Genomic DNA, 16,007 nt, shown 5'->3' with positions numbered 1-16,007 from the left:
TGCTTCCTGTCAGGCCCTGACCCAGCTGGTCCCTGAATCTGTCTTGCAAGACACAGAAACACAGCCTGGGAGACACAGCCGTCAGCCTTCTGGATGTGAGCCACAAAGGAGCCCTCCATCTGGCTTCTCATTGTTTTGCAGGGAGAGAAGGAAAGTCTTTTCATTTCCCATTTTTTAAGTTAAAAAAAATATTTAATAGATTCAAATTCTTTAAAGTATGAATGAGCGAAGATGCTCAGTCGTGTCTGACTCTTTGTGACCCTACAGGCTATAGTCTGCCAGGCTCCTCCGTCCATGGGATTTTCCAGACAAGAATACTGGAGGGGGTTGCCATTTCCTTCTCCAGAAGATCTTCCAGACCCAGGGACTGAACTCAGGTCTCCGTCATTGTGGGCAGACTCTTTACCATCTGAGTCACCAAGGAATCCCCCCTTTAAAGTATGAAAGAGTATATATATATATGTGTACACTGAAGTCTTAGTATATATACCATGCATATATTCTGTGTATACGTATATATATAGAAGTCTCTAGCAGCGAGATGGTTCCCAGGATGGAGTGCCGCAGCCCTTCTCACAGGCTGACCTTTCCACCTCCTGACAGGTCCAAATGCTGTCTCATCACCGAACTGGACTGAACGTACCTGGTCTGGCCCTAATTTCCACTCACTGCGTTTATTTCCCAACAGGAGGTCCCAACCCAGTCAAGTGGGGAAGTTCTGCTTGGCCTGCAAGCCCACTGGAGCCCCGCCCTGGCTCACAACAAAGCTTATGAAAAAGCCACAAGGCCCCGTCTCTCACATCCTGGACCCTTCGGGAATCAGTGTTCATGGAACAGAGGGGCAGGGTTCGCCTGTCCAGGCAGCAACGTTCTTCTCTTCAGACTAGGGGTAAAAGTCAGAACACGGCGGGCAGCGTGAGGACGGAGGTCTGCTGTGACGGAGGTCTGCTGTGAGGACTGAGGGAAACCTCCACAGGTGAACATCGGCTCAGCTGCCCGGGGACCTACTCCTCCCGCTCAAGGCTGGCTCCCTCCGAGTGAACGGCGGCTGTGCCCCCAGGAGCCTGCCTCCAGGGACCACACGGACACAGTAGATAAATGACCATTCACGCTGCAGCGACATGAGGTCAGGTGGGGACTCTGGGGAGTGCCCAGAGGCATGGCAGCCCCATTATACGGAATAATGGATCCACTGAAGCCGGCCACTTGGGGACCACGCGCCATCAGCCGAGGGCCTGGCTGAGCCCTCAGTCCCTGCGCTGAGCTGCCACCTACCTTCTCAGCATCCCCACAGGCCGGCAAGCAGACCGTGCCCCTTCACAACCAGGACCTCACAGTGGCACCGTAGCAACCTCCGTTTAAGGGACAAAGGCCAACAGGGTAATCGCGGAAACCCTAGCATTAATCTGACGATGTATCGAGATGATGAGAGAAGTGTAGAGACGGCCAGAACGGTGGGTGGAGGCAGCGGGAGGAAGCCACGCAGCCAGTCCCCAGTCCCCAGGTGTTCGAGAGGGAGTAGCTGGCATGGGTCACTGGTACCCAGGTGGGGGTGGGGAAGCCTTGGGTCTGAGTGAAAGTGGGTCCCCGAGCCCTTGCCAACAGAAATAGAAAAAGCAGGAGTCAATCAGACCGCTCTGTTTGGAAAGTAAGCCGAGTCTCTTCTATCCATCCATCAGGGTCCACCCTGAGGATGGCGCGCCCTGGCCCAGCTCTTCAGCGCCCGGCGCACAGCTGGGCCTCCACCACCCCACCAGGAAAAGGGCCGCGGGAGTAGCCGGGGCTTTTCTGCAGAGGAGCAGGGCCTGAAGGTGGGCCCGGTGGGAAGCTCGGCGCAGGCTGCCGGGCACCGGGAGGCAGGTCTTGCCTGGTGGGCGGGCCGTTCCTCTGCCGGCTGCCCCGCGCGCCGCTCACCCGTCCCACACGTCCCAGCTGACGCGCTCGTATTGCGGATGAAGAAATCGCGACTCCGGTCGGCTAAAGGACTTCCCGAGAGTCAGAGGGAGTAGAAAAGGCCGGAGGCAGGACTCCCACTCGGATCTGCTTCCACACCTGCATGCTCCCCCGCCCGTCTCTCCGGGAGGCTCGGACCTCAACCCGAGCGCGCCGCCGGGACCCGACGCTGCGAACCTCTCGCCACCTCTGGCCGCCATAGAACACTCCCCTCCCAAATCTTCAACCCGCCGGGAGAACCCGATTCCACCTGCATCTCAGAACTTGCTGCGGCGCGATCGGATCGGGATTTGTCCAAGTACCGCGACCCACGCTCTGCGCGCGGCCTCCGGCGCGCGCGCTGCACCCCGGCTCGGGCACGTGGGGGTCAGCCCACCGGGTGGCCGGAGGCGGCGACGCGGGGTCGGAGGAGCCGCGCGGAAGGAGAGGGGCATTGCGGGGGCCTCGGGCACACCGCGGCGCCCGCGTCCCCGCGCCCTACCGGCCTCCCCGGGCACCTGGCCGCTCAGGTCTCCCGCCCCGGCCCGAGCGCGCTCCGCGGGGACCCCGCCTACCTTTTCGGAAGGGCATCGCGGAGAAGTGCTCCCGGGACGCTGAGGCTGAGCGACGGCCGAGTGCCAGCCCCGTGGCTCGGGGGCGCCTGCGGGCGCCGGGTGTCGGGCGAGGGAGGGGAAAGGGACATATTTGGGCAAAGGCCGGCGCGTCACCGGCAGAGGGAGGAACCGCGGCGGAGCGGGAAGCGCGGCCCCAGGGCGGGCCTCGCGGAAACCGTTTAACCCTTGCGCTCCCGGTCGGCCGGCCGACGCCGGCAATCTCCCGGCTACTGCTGGAGTCCGGGTCCCGAGCTCCCTGACGCCCGGCCTGCGTCTCCTGACGCATCTGAGCGGAAACTCCTGACTGGGAACAAAATCTACTCCCTTATTAAAGCCTTCGGGCTGCTCGGGGGGCTTCATCCCTGGAAGTGTTGGGAGAACTTTATTCCATTTCAATCTTTTGTCCTGAGGCCCAGGAGATGGCTCCAACGCTGGCTGAACTGATTTGAAATTAAATGAGGGCTGGAGGGGGCAGCCACACGCACAGCTCAATAAGTATGTTAAAAAATAATGGTGGTAGTGGGACTTACGGAACTGTAACCCAGAGAATTGGGGGAGGGGCGCTGCCCCTCACGTTACTGGTTTGCTTGCGAGACTAGCACCTGAGAAAATGCTTTATAATATGATGGACTCGAAGAGCCTCAAAGGCAGGTCATCCTTCCAGTCAAGTAGGAGTTAATTAACGTGACAAGTGCTATTTCACGTTACAGTTTGAAGATGTTAGCACAATCTCCTGATCTAATATTTAAAGCATCCATGCAAATAGCAGTTGGCATTTCTATGTGGTGAAAACTACCAACCAGGTGAGCTGGAAAAGTCAAAGCCAGTAGTGTGGTTTAAATTTTTTTTTTTCTTAATCAGAATCAGAACCATTACTGGTTAACAGCACTAACTACCTCCTCACCCCCCAACCCCCTCCACCGCACCCTGTTTTGAAAGAAGGAAGTGGCCATTGGGTCAGACTGTCTAGGGCCCTGGTGGAGCCTTCTGGAAAGACACTGTTACATGGACCCAGCTAGAGAGTAGGCTAGTGAGCCCTGGTGAGTGTGGGCGTCAGTCTGCCCACAGGAGCAGGAAATGAGGGACAGGTGGGAGAGCCCCAGATGCAATTCCAGCTCCCTCTGCCCTTTTCTCCCGCCACGAGCATAATGCCTGGTGGCCGTGCACTTTACTCCATGGTCTGAGCTGCCACGGAAGGCAAACTGTATCTAAGTGCACAGATAAAGTGCACAGGAAAGCACATCACAGATGCAGACTGCTCTGAGTCACTGAAGCCAGGGGACATGCACCTTGCAATGACAGCCCTTTTGTCCTTCTGGTTGGCACCTTTACTGCTCTATGGACTTGAGTGACTGTGAAATACAGTAAATCTTTGGTCTTTTGTACTGGTTCTCGGCACACAGCTCCTAAAACCTTTGAAATCTCTGGAGTGTCTTCTGTATGCTAGTTAGAAGAGCAGTAGCCAGGAGCCCCTCAATAGTTTCAGGTTAGGAGCCGGTGGTCAGAAAGACCCAGCATGATTAAAGGACTGGAAATGGAGCTCAACCACCAATGGGCAATGATTTAATTAATCATACCTACAAAACGAATCCTCAGTCAAAACCCCACCATGGCGGGGTTAGGAGAGCTTCTGGGTGGCGGGCATGTGGAGGTGCTGGGATGGCAGGGCACCCAAGGAGGCCTGGAGGTTCTCTGCCCCCTCCCCTCTCACCTGCCCCCTTCATCTCCTCTGTGTGGCCGCTTCTGACTTGCATTCTGTACGTTAGCGTTAGTTGCTCAGTCGTGTCCAACTCTTTGCAACCCCGTGGATTATAGCCCACCAGGCTCCTCTGTCCATGGAATTCTCCAAGCAAGAATACTGGGGTGGGTAGCCATTCCCTTCTCCAGGGGCTCTTCCTGGCCCAGGGATCGAACCTGCATCTCCTGCATTGCAGGCAAGTTTCTTTGGTATCTGAGCCACCATAATAGCGGTAAATACTTTTCTGGCTTCTGTGAGCCTGTCTAGCCAATTATCAAACCTGAAAGGATGGGGTTGGAGGAACCCCACACTTTGCAGCCGAATTCGACAGAAAATGGTACCCTGGGCAGTACTTGTGACAGGCGTCTGAAACGGGGCAGTCTTGAGGGACTAAGCCTGTAACCTGTGGGATACGGGCTAAACCCAGGTGGTTTCATGACTGAGTTGAACTTCAGGACATGAAGTGGGACAAATGGCTGTTGGTGTGGAAAACCCACACGTTTGGTATCAGAAGGGCTGAGTAAAACCAGTTCAGATTCATGCAGCCTGATCGCTCCACTTTGAGTATAACGCAGAGTAGGAAACAGGACTCCTTACAGTCTGGTTTCCCTCCTGTGTTCAGAGAGCAGCCCTCTCTGATTTTTGTGGTGTCTGTTTAACATCCCTGAGAACATTTGTTCTTTTAACACCAGTCAGAGGCAGCCAACAAGGACTGATGTCAACATACAATAACAGAGTGCTTCTGCTTGTCCCTTGCAGAAGGGAGGAAATAGCCCAGGCAAGTTCCCACAAGAGGTAAGAGTGTCATGGACAGTGGGATTTGCTGAAGCACTAACTTATCACAGGCATTGCTGGTGGGCAATGGGCTGGGGTGGTGGGTCATGGTCCTGTGGTTTGCAGATGTGGAGGAAAAGTCGGGAGCGATTTGAAAGTTAGAATATGTTCCCAGGCCCTGTCACCAATGCAACATGAGTCATAAACTAAGTCATGTCATCAAGTGTTCAGCATATTTCAGTTGTGTCAGCTGACATTTCTGACCTCAGTCTAATGGAGTATTGATTCAATGCTTCTTCTCTACTAAGGAGCTCTTAGTGCATCGAAGTGGCATTTTTAAAACCTACCCTAATTTATAGAACTGTAAGGAAACTCCAGGGCCTCCCCTAGTCCCTCAGCTGATCATCACTTTAGGATGGTCACCATTAGCAGAATCATCTGAGGTCCTGAGGCCAGAGGCACTCAGCTTGCAGGCAGGAGAGGAGAAGAGGCTGAAGGGCTGCTCACTCGGACCGCTGGGCCTCAGCCCTTGTTTCTGATTCAGTCTGGGGTGGGGCCCAGCAACTGACCCATCTGTCAAGAAGCCCAGGTTATAAGGATGCTGCTGGTTCTCCTGGTTCAGACTGCACTTAGAGAACCAAAAGGAAGGTGAAGCTTAGATGGGAGGCAGGGGACTGGAGGAGCCAGATCAGCATCTCCGGCTCTGTTTCCCCAGGATATGAGCTGCCTTCTCCTGGCTTTGGTGCGCTGTGCCCAGGCTCTTGGCAGGAAGTGCCCAGGGCACAGCCTCTGATTTTCTCTCTGCAGGAAGAAAAGGGTCCCCACCCAGATTTCTTTTCTGATTCGTAGGCAGAAGGCTTTCGTGTCCTCTCATAGGGACAGGAACATTAAAATAGGAAGAGATCCCCCGGAAACTCACCCACCCCACCTGCAGCCTTTCCTTCCCCAGGTATTTGGGCATCTGCATTTTCAAGCCTTGTCTCCCTGATCATAGAACGTTAGGCTTTGTCTCCTGGAGTTCCCAGGCCAAAGAAGGAACGTGGGAAATTTTGATGGGGGCCAGGAACAGTAGTAAAAAAGTGTATGAAGGAGGAAGGAAGAGGAGGGGGCCAGGGGAACGGCCCCATCCCACCTCTGCCAGACTCCCAGGGAGGAGAGTCCAGGGGCTGTCACGGCCTGGCTGCCCCTCACTCTTCCTGGCTCCTGGGTGTCTGCAGACCCACAGTCCGCACAGGGCAGGGCGGATGCAAAGAGCAGAGCTGAAGAGTGAGAATCCTCACTTCGTGCTTCCTAAGCTGGGTGACAGCCCTCTTGGAGCCTCCGTGTTTGGTCCATAAATGGGGAAGCTGCCTTCTTTGTGGGTTGCTGTAAGGATTCGAACTCATGTTTGTCTGGAGCACAAGTGCCCAGTAAGAGGTATTAATAGTTATTAGTAACATTAATAATAATAGATCTGAAAGTGCAGAGAGGCTCTTTCCAGGGTCACTGAGTGGGAAGGGTCCCTGCAGAGGAGGTGAGTGATGGGAGCGCCTGGGGAGGCATGGGGTAGGCGCACATGGCTAGTCCAAGGAACGTGGGGGCTGAGGTTCAGGGGGATCAAGTGTAGCAAGAGGAGTCCAGCTGCAGGCGGATGAGCTCCCCTTGACCCTGCATTTTACCAAAAGGTGAGTATGTGTCTGTGTGTGACGATGAAAGGGTCAATGATCCGCAGTGTCAGAGCATGACCATTAAGTGCAGTTCTATGGAAATAGCCAAGACCTGCATGGAAACAACAGAAATGTCCATCAACAGATGAACGGATACAGAAGATGGTGGTACCTATATACAGCAAACGATCACTCAGCCATAAAAAGAATGAAGTAGTGCCATTTGCAGCTACATTGATGAACCTAGATTATCACACTGAGTGAAGTAAGTCAGAAAAAAAAAAGACAAATACCATGTAATATTACTTATATGTGGAATCTAAACTATGATACATATCTACAAAATAGAAACAGAATCACAGATATTGAGGACTTGTGCTGCTAAGGGGTAGGGCGTTAGAGGAGGGGTGGACTGGGAGTCTGGGGTCAGCAGATGCAAACTATTATTTATAGGATGGATAAACAACAAGGTCCTACTGTGGAGCACAGGGAACTATATTCAGTAGCCTATGATGAACCATAATGGAAAAGAATGTGAAAAAGAATATATATGTGTATAACTGAGTCAGTTTGCTATGCAGCAAAAATTAACACAATGTTGTAAATCAACTATACTTCAATAAAATTGTAAAAATGAAGAACAGTGCTGTGGACATGTCTATATACTCATAGATCTTGGTTTCTAAATACCAATCGCTCAATAAAGGACCCAGGAGACCTTGCAGAATTGGAACAGGAAAGATGAGGGTGCCAGGAAATCATTAATCATTACACTGAGTTATGAAGAAGTGACAGGGGCATGTCCAGAAGAGCCGGGGGCCAACCCGAAAGGGCTCCTCTGGGACAGTTTGGGCAACAAGATAAACCATGGTCGTAATGGGTTCTGACCCACAGAAGAAAGAAAGATTCCCTGAATCCACACTGAAGTAAATAAATAGGTGAGTAAACAAGTGGGACTGGAAGGAACACTCTTCCCCATAAATTCTAGGATTTGTAGAAACTGAAGCTTTCTAGATTGACTGAAATTATTAGAATTCTAGCTAATAAATGTAGAAGGAATTATAGAACCAGGAACGTTTTGGCAAATCCCACGGCAGTAATTGTTTCACAGAAGAATCATCGGTAGTTGCTAAACTCAGTGAGCAAAAATACGATGAGAAACAGGATACCAACAGGCTCACAGTCTTTCCCACAAGGTAATTATTCATGACAAAGGGGAAGAAGGCAGCTTTACGATGGAGAAACCAAGCAGCTGCTTTGGCCAAGGGATCGACCCGAACGCCTTCCCTGAGGGACCAAATGGGGCCTCTTGAAACAGTGCACCAAGAAAGACACAGAGTCACATCTTCTATGCTCTTGCCAAAAATCCGTGCTCTGAATTTAATCTCAAGGAAACAACAGGCACCTAAAGTAAGGGGCATTCTACAAAATAACCAGTTGACACTTCTTCAAATACATCAAAATCATGAAGACGAAGACTGAGATGTTCCAGATGAAAGAGGGCTTCCTGCACTGCAACGGGACCACAACGGGGATGCCAGCAGGGCAGCTGGGGGAATGTATTCACTTCCAGACTTTAATAACTCTGCTGTGTTTATGCAACAGTTGGGGGATTGGAGTGAAGGGTTTTTGAGAATGCTGTGTACTGTGTACAACTTTTTTGTGAGTCTGAAATTAATTAAAAATGAAAAGGTTTAAAAAGTCAAAACATAATTATAGATGCTGGAGAGCTCACTAAATGAGAAGACTCCCAAACTGACTTGGCTGTGTGATCACCCGCCGGTTACCCTAGTGACTGGAACTGCCCAAGGGCCGGGTGGCCCAAGTGCTGACAAACCCAGTGCCTTATCACTGCCCATCTACTGGGCCACAGTTCTGTAGGTCAGAGGTCACACAGCGGGACTGGGCTCTCTGCTCAGTCTCCCAAGGTTGAACCACGGTGTCAGCTGCGCTCAGGTCTCACCAGGAGGCTCTGGAGACAAACACGCTTCAGGGCCCTTTCTCGGAGGCAGAATTCAGTTCCCACAGCAACGAGAGCAAGGTCCCCGGGTCCTGCTGGCTGTCTGCGGGCCATACTCCACTCCCAGAAGCTGCCTGCGTTCCTGCTACATGGCCCCTCCATCTTCAAGACCACGAATCCTTCTCATGCACTGAGCTCTGACGTCTGGGACCACTCAGACAGGTCTGAGAAAACTCTCCACCTTAGTCAGGCCCACTCAGATAATTGCCCTCCCTTAGGTCCAGCTGGCGTAGGATCTCAATTCTATCTGCAGTTTCCTCCTCGGCAGTACCTAGACTCATGTTTGCCATGCTCGCTGCAGAGGGGTGTGTAGAGCAGAGCCAGGGGTCTTGGGGGCCACATGAGAGTCCTGCCTACCACGGAGAGTAACCTCTTAAACCGAACACATATGTATGAACTGGCATGTGGACGGCAGAGCGGACTACCCACAGTGAGGCTGCCCCAGGGCCTCACAAGTGAGTCTGACCCAGCCCAGCCATGGCTGATTCTCAGAGGGGCCTCCTTTCTCTCTGAGCACTCCTCCTGCTTCTGCTGCTTGACCATGATGTTGATAATGTCATCCGTTATCCTCTCTTCCAGCTGGAGTTTCAGAAATCAGAATTTAATCTCTAGGGGACAGAGCCTTCTCAAACCCTTGACTAATGTTCCCAAGGCAGGCAAGCACCTTTGTATCTCTTGCTCAACTGTGCCTGCAGCTTTGGGAGCAGTTACCGCTGTGCCTGCTGGGAACATGCACCCCGAGGCCAACCTGCTCCGTCGGGACGGTCACCCCTTTCTTCAGAAGTAAAGACTAGCTTAAGTGAGGCTCCAGTGGTCGGCCTTTTTGAGCTGCTCAGAGTTGAACTCGGGCCTTTGATGCCTGCGGGCCCCAGGGACGGGCTTACCTTGAGGAGGGAGCTGCTGAAAACATCAGAGTCCTAAAGGACTCGGAGCATAACCAGTCTGCTGCTGGGAAGCCACTCCTCTGTCAGTACAACTAAGCTTTTATTTAATGCTACAAAGGGCTTTCATGTGTTTTTTTTTTTTTTTCCACTGCACTGACAAGTTTCTGAGTCAAGCAGCATCCAGCATTCACCCCGTTTCACGAATCACAAAGCTGGCCCCATGGGGCAAGTGGCTTGCCTTGGTGGCTGGGCCAGACCAAGACAGAACAGAGGCCCGAATCTCTAGGGAGCTGGGCTCTCTCTTGCTGTCAGTGTCCTTGGGCGGGATGTCAGGATCCTCTGGGGTTAGCTCAGCTGGGAATCGGGGGCCATCCAGTCTCGGTGTATTTTGTCTTGATAACCTATTTATGGCTGAGTAGCAACGATGCCTCTTTCCCAGAAATCAGGCTAAACCTCTCGGGCCAAGTGGCGGCCTTCCACCCCATTACGGTTTGAGAATACACTGCTGCCTCTGAAGGGGAAAATAGGAGTCATTGTGATTTCAATTAGTCACATAATCACTTCCTGAGAAAAAGGCTACATGTTCCTTATTAGGGGACACTTCACTTTTAATAAAGATACTTGGGTCACAAGGTAACTAGCAGCAACAAGGGCGCTGGGCAGGCTGGCGCAGGCAGGGGTCACACAGTAAACAGCCTAGAGGAAGTCGGGCTCTGGAGAAAACGATGCGGGCTGAGGGAAACGGCCTGGCCAGACGGAAAACTCATGTGAGGGAGGGGACTTGTGACTCAAGTGTCGCTGGAGACCACCGGTCACGCTGCAAGGACAGCTGACCTCTCATGCTATGCCTCCAGCTAGGTCCCCTACCCCTTGTTTCATTCCTTCCTGAATCTAACTTCCGGCACCTGTGGTCCTATTCAAAAGCAGAATGACTCCTTAATCCTGTTTACTCTCCCCTCAGCTTGAGCTCTGAGCCTGCCTGGTACATTGCTATTGCAAAGTCACTTCAGTCATGTCCGACTCTGTGCGACCCTGTAGACGGCAGCCCACCAGGCTTCCCCGTCCCTGGGATTCTCCAGGCAAGAACACTGGAGTGGGTTGGCATTTCCTTCTCCAATGCATGAAAGCGAAAGGTGAAAGTGAAGTCCCTCAGTCATGTCCGACTTAGCGACCCCACGGACTGCAGCCTACCAGGCTCCTCCATCCATGGGATTTTCCAGGCAAGAGTACTGGAGTGCGGTGCCATTGCCCATGGTAGGTGTCCAGTGAACATTTATTGGATGAATGAAGGATGAATATTTAGAAGATTGTGCTCCTAAGGGCTTATAGCTATGACATTCAACTCTGTATCTCCAGCTCCAAAAGCCTGGTTCACTGTAGGTAAACAACCATTGTTAAAGGAATTAGTCAGCCGATCACAAAGCTACCCTTGCTGAATATGGATTCTTATTTCTGTCTGGCTTGGACTCTAAATAACATTTTGTCCTCTGTGTCACTGGTCTCGCACAATATATGGCATGTGGAAAATGCTCAGTAAACATGGAAAAGTGCAATTTAATAAACAATACCTCCTAAGTTCAGTTCAGTTGCTCAGTCGTGTCCAACTCTTTGAGACCCCCATGGACTACAGCACGCCAGGCCTCCCTGTTCATCACCAACTCCCGGAGTTTACTCAAACTCATGTCCATTGAGTCAGTGATACCATCCAGCCATCTCATCCTCTGTCGTCCCCTTCTCCTTCTGTCTTCAATCTTTCTCAGCATCAGGATCTTTTCAAATGAGTCAGTTCCTCCTATCAGGTGGCCAAAGTATTGGAGTTTCAGCTTCAACATCAACATTCATTGCGATTCCAATGAATATTCAGGACTGATTACCTTTAGGATGGACTGGTTTGATCTCCTTGCACTCCAAGGGACTTTCAAGAGTCTTCTCCAACACCACAGTTCAAAAGCAACAATTCTTTGGCGCTCAGCTGTCTTTATAGTCTACATCCATACATGACTACTGGAAAACCATAGCCTTGACTAGATGGAACTTTGTTGGCAAAGTAATATTTCTGCTTTTTAATATGCTCTCTCAGTTCAGTTCAGTTGCTCAGTCATGTCTGACTCTTTGCGACCACACGAATTGCAGCACGCCAGGCCTCCCTGTCCATCACCAACTCCTGGAGTTCACTCAAACTCGTCCATCGAGTCGGTGATGCCATCCAGCCATCTCATCCTCTGTCGTCCCCTTCTCCTCCTGCCCCCAATCCCTCTCAGTATCAGAGTCTTTTCCAATGAGTCAACTCTTTGCATGAGGTGGCCAAAGTACTGGAGTTTCAGCTTTAGCATCAGTCCTTCCAAAGAACAACCAGGACAGATCTCCTTTAATATGCTATCTAGGTTGGTCATAACTTTTCTTCCAAGAAGTAAGCGTCTTTTTATTTCAAGGCTGCAGTCACCATCTGCAGTGATTTTGGAGCCCCAAAAAATAAAGTCTGACACTCTTTCCACTGTTTCCCCATCTATTTCCCATGAAGTGATGGGACCAGATGCCATGATCTTAGTTTTCTGAATGTTGAGTTCTAAGCCAACTTTTTCACTCTCCTCTTTCACTTTCATCAAGTTTTTAGTTCCTCTTCACTTTCTGCCATAAGGGTGGTGTCATCTGCATATCTGAGGTGATTGATATTTCTCCCAGCAATCTTGATTCCAGCTTGTGCTTCTTCCAGCCCAGCATTTCTCATGATGTACTCTGCATATAAGTTAAATAAGCACGGTAACAATATACAGCCTTGAGGTACTCCTTTTCCTATTTGGAACCAGTCTGTTGTTCCATGTTCAGTTCTAACCTTTGCTTCCTGACCTGCATACAGATTTCTCAAGAGGCAGGTCAGGTGGTCTGGTATTCCCATCTCTTGTAGAATTTTTCACAGTTTGTGGTAATCCACACAGTGAAAGGCTTTGGTATAGTCAATAAGGCAGAAATAGATGTTTTTCTGGACTCTCTTGCTTCTTCCATGATCCCCAGTGGATGTTGGCAATTTGATCTCTGGTTCCTCTGCCTTTTCTAAAACCAGCTTGAACATCTGGAAGTTCACAGTTCACGTATTGTTGAAGCCTGGCTTGGAGAATTTTGAGCACTACTTTACTAGCATGTGAGGTCAGTGCAATTGTGTGGTAGTTTGAGCATTCTTTGGCATTGCCTTTTTTGGGGATTGGAATGAAAACTGACCTTTTCCAGTCCTGTGGCCACTGCTGAGTTTTCTAAATTTGCTGGCATAATGAGTGCAGCACTTTCATAGCATCGTTTTTCAGGATTTGAAATAGCTCAACTGGAATTCCATCACCTCCACTAGCTTTGTTCGTAGTGATGCTTTCTAAGGCTCACTTGACTTCACATTCCAGGATGTCTGGCTCTAGGTGAGTGATCATACTATCATGATTACCGGGGTCGTGAAGATCTTTTTTGTACAGTTCTTCTGTGTATCCTTGCCACTTCTTAATATCTTCTGCTTCTGTTAGGTCCATACCATTTCTGTTCTTTATTGAGCCCATATTTGCGTGAAATGTCCCCTTGATATCTCTAAATCTCTTGAAGAGATCTCTAGTATTTCCCATTCTATTGTTGTCCTCTATTTCTTTGCACTGATCACTGAGGAAGGCTTTCTTATCTCTCCTTGCTATTCTTTGGAACTCTGCATTCAAATGGGTATATCTTTCCCTTTCTCCTTTGCTTTTCACTTCTTTTCACAGCTATTTGTAAGGCCTCCTCAGACAGCCATTTTGCTTTTTTGCATTTCTTTTTCTTGGGGATGGTCTTGATCCCTGTCTCCTGTATAATGTCACGAACCTCTGCCCATAGTTTATCAGGCACTCTATCAGATCTAGTCTCTTAAATCTATTTCTCACTTCCACTGTATAATTATAAGGGATTTGATTTAGGTCATACCTGAATGGTATGGTGGTTTTCCTACTTTCTTCAATTTGAGTCTGAATTTGGCAATATCATGATCTGAGCCACACTCGGCTCCTAGTCTTGTTTTTGCTGACTGTATAGAGCTTCTCCATCTTCGGCTGCAAAGAATATAATCAATCTGATTTCAGTGTTGACCATGTGTAGAATCTTCTCTTGTGTTGTTTGAAGAGGGTGTTTGCTATGACCAGTGTGTTCTCTTGGCAAAACTCTGTTAGCCTTTGCCCTGCTTCATTTTGTAATCCAAGGCCAAATTTGCCTGTTACTCCAGGTGTTTCTTGACTTCCTACTTTTGCATTCCAGTCCCCTATAATGAAAAGGACATCTTTTGGGGTGTTAGTTCTAGAAGGTCTTGTAGGTCTTCATAGAACGGTTCAACTTCAGCTTCTTCAGCATTACTGGTAGGGGCATAGACTTGGATTACCATGATATTGAATGGTTTACCTTGGAAACGAACAGAGATCATTCTGTTGTTTTTGAGATTGCACCCAAGTACTGCATTTCAGAATCTTTTGTTCACGCCATTTGTTGCTCTCCATTTTGTTGACTCTTGTTGCTACTGCAGTTCTTCTGAGGGATTCTCGCCCACAGTAATAGACATAATGGTCATCTGAGTTTAAATTCACCATTCCAGTCCATTTTAGTTCGCTGATTCCTAAAATGTTGTTCACACTTGCCATCTCCTGTTTAACCACTTCCAATTTGCCTTGATTCATGGACCTAACATTCCAGGTTCTGATGCAATATTTCTCTTTACAGCATTGGACTTTGCTTCCATCACCAGTCACATCCACAAATGGGTGTTCTTTTTGCTTTGGCTCTGTCTCTTCATTCTTTCTGGAGTTATTTCTCCGCTATTCTCCAGTAGCATGTTGGGCACCTACCAACCTGGGGAGTTCATCTTTCACTCACCTATCTTTTTGCCTTTTCATACTGCTTATGGGGTTCTCAAGGCAAGAATATTGAAGTGGTTTGCCATTCCTTTCTCCAGTGGACCACATTTTGTCAGAACTCTCCACTATGACCCATCTGTCTTGGGTGGCCCTACATGGCATGACTCATAGTTTCATTGAATTAGACAAGGCCACGGTCCATGTGATTAGATTGGTTAGTTTTCTGTGGTTCTGTCTGCTCTCTGATGGAGAAGGATAAGAGACTTATGGAAGGTCCCTGATGGGAGAGACTGACTGAGGGGGAAACTGGGTCTTGCTCTGATGGGCAGGGCCGTGCTCAGTAGATCTCTAACCCAATTCTCTGCTGATGGGTGGAGCTGTGTTCCTTCCCCGCTACTTATCCGGGGCCAAGCTATGGTGGAGGCAATGGAGATGCTGGAGCCCTCCTGTAAAGGCCCACGCAAGCCCTGCTGCACGCAGTGCCCCCAGCTGTGCAGCAGGCCACCACCGTCCCATGCCTCTGCTGGAGACTCCTGGACACTCACAGACAGGTCCAGGTCAGTCTCTTGTGAGGTCACTGCTCCTTTCTCCTGGGTCCTGGTGCCTTCCAAGAGCCTATTTCCCAGTCCTATGTAAGGTCTGGCAGCTCTATCCTCCCAAGAGGGCTTATGCCATTCCCACATCTACTGCACCCAGAAGCCCTGGCCCTGTGGCAGTGCACTGCTGACCCATACCTCCACAGATGCTCAAACACAGTTCTGTCTCAGTCTCTGTGTGGTCCCTGGGTCCTGGTGCGCACAAGGTTTGTTTGAGCCCTCTGAGCGTCTCTGGCGGGAATGGGGTTTGATTCTAAATGCAAACTCACCCTTCCTACCATCTTTCTGGGGCTTTTCCTTTGCCCTTGGGTGTGGGGTATCTCCTCAGCCCCTCCAGCACCTATGTCTCACTGGGGTTTCTCTGACCTTGGACATGGGGTATCTCCTCACAGCTGCTCCAGCACCTACTGTCTTACTGGGGTTTCTCTGATCTTGGACGTGGGGTATCTCCTCATAGCCGCTCACTCCAGCAAAGCGCAGCTGCCGCACCTGTTTTGGTTTTTCACAGTCGTGCACTGACCAAGTTCTTTTCCCACTATCCACAGACTACATTTTCCATAATAAAAGTAGCGTGACTTGCCTCTGGCCCAAGGGAGACAGGCCTCCTAATACCTCCTATACTCTATATTAAAAAAAAAAAAATTATCCAGAGAGCTATGAATTTCAGATCTCTAACTCTGTACCAGTCTTGGATTTTCTAACTGCAAGTTATAGAAACCTGGGTCTGCTGGGACTTATTAAGAGAAGGTTCCTCTTTTGTGGGGAAACAGTCCAGAGGTGAGCAGCTCAGAGCTGGTGATGAGTCTACAGGTTCTGTTGGCAAGTGAGCTGTTGCCCACAGTGCAGCCACTGCTGCACCTCTGGGTGCTGGGGCCACGTGGCACAAGCTACAACAGGGACACAGGGTTGCACCAGCTCACCTTTCCCCTTTACCAGGAAAGCAAAAGTGCTGC

The 16,007-nt window shown here is 50.2% G+C and overlaps 1 protein-coding gene across 4 annotated transcripts in view; it reads right to left on the bottom strand.

Annotated features, from left to right (window-relative positions):
* Nucleotides 1-2,848, bottom strand: part of PFKFB3 (6-phosphofructo-2-kinase/fructose-2,6-biphosphatase 3) — an 82,687-nt gene extending 79,839 nt beyond the window's left edge. For all 4 annotated transcript variants that reach the window (XM_013968474.2, XM_018056953.1, XM_018056952.1 and 1 more), the window contains exon 1: nt 2,508-2,848. In XM_013968474.2, coding sequence (XP_013823928.2) covers nt 2,508-2,832 — 325 coding nt within the window. In that variant the 5' untranslated portion in view covers nt 2,833-2,848. The remainder of the gene's footprint in view (nt 1-2,507) is intronic.

The sequence above is a fragment of the Capra hircus genome, chromosome 13 (assembly GCF_001704415.2).
Source record: "Capra hircus breed San Clemente chromosome 13, ASM170441v1, whole genome shotgun sequence".
Taxonomy (NCBI): Eukaryota; Metazoa; Chordata; class Mammalia; order Artiodactyla; family Bovidae; genus Capra; species Capra hircus.
Note: the sequence above shows the minus strand (reverse complement) of the source record. Positions and strands in the feature narration are given on the sequence as shown.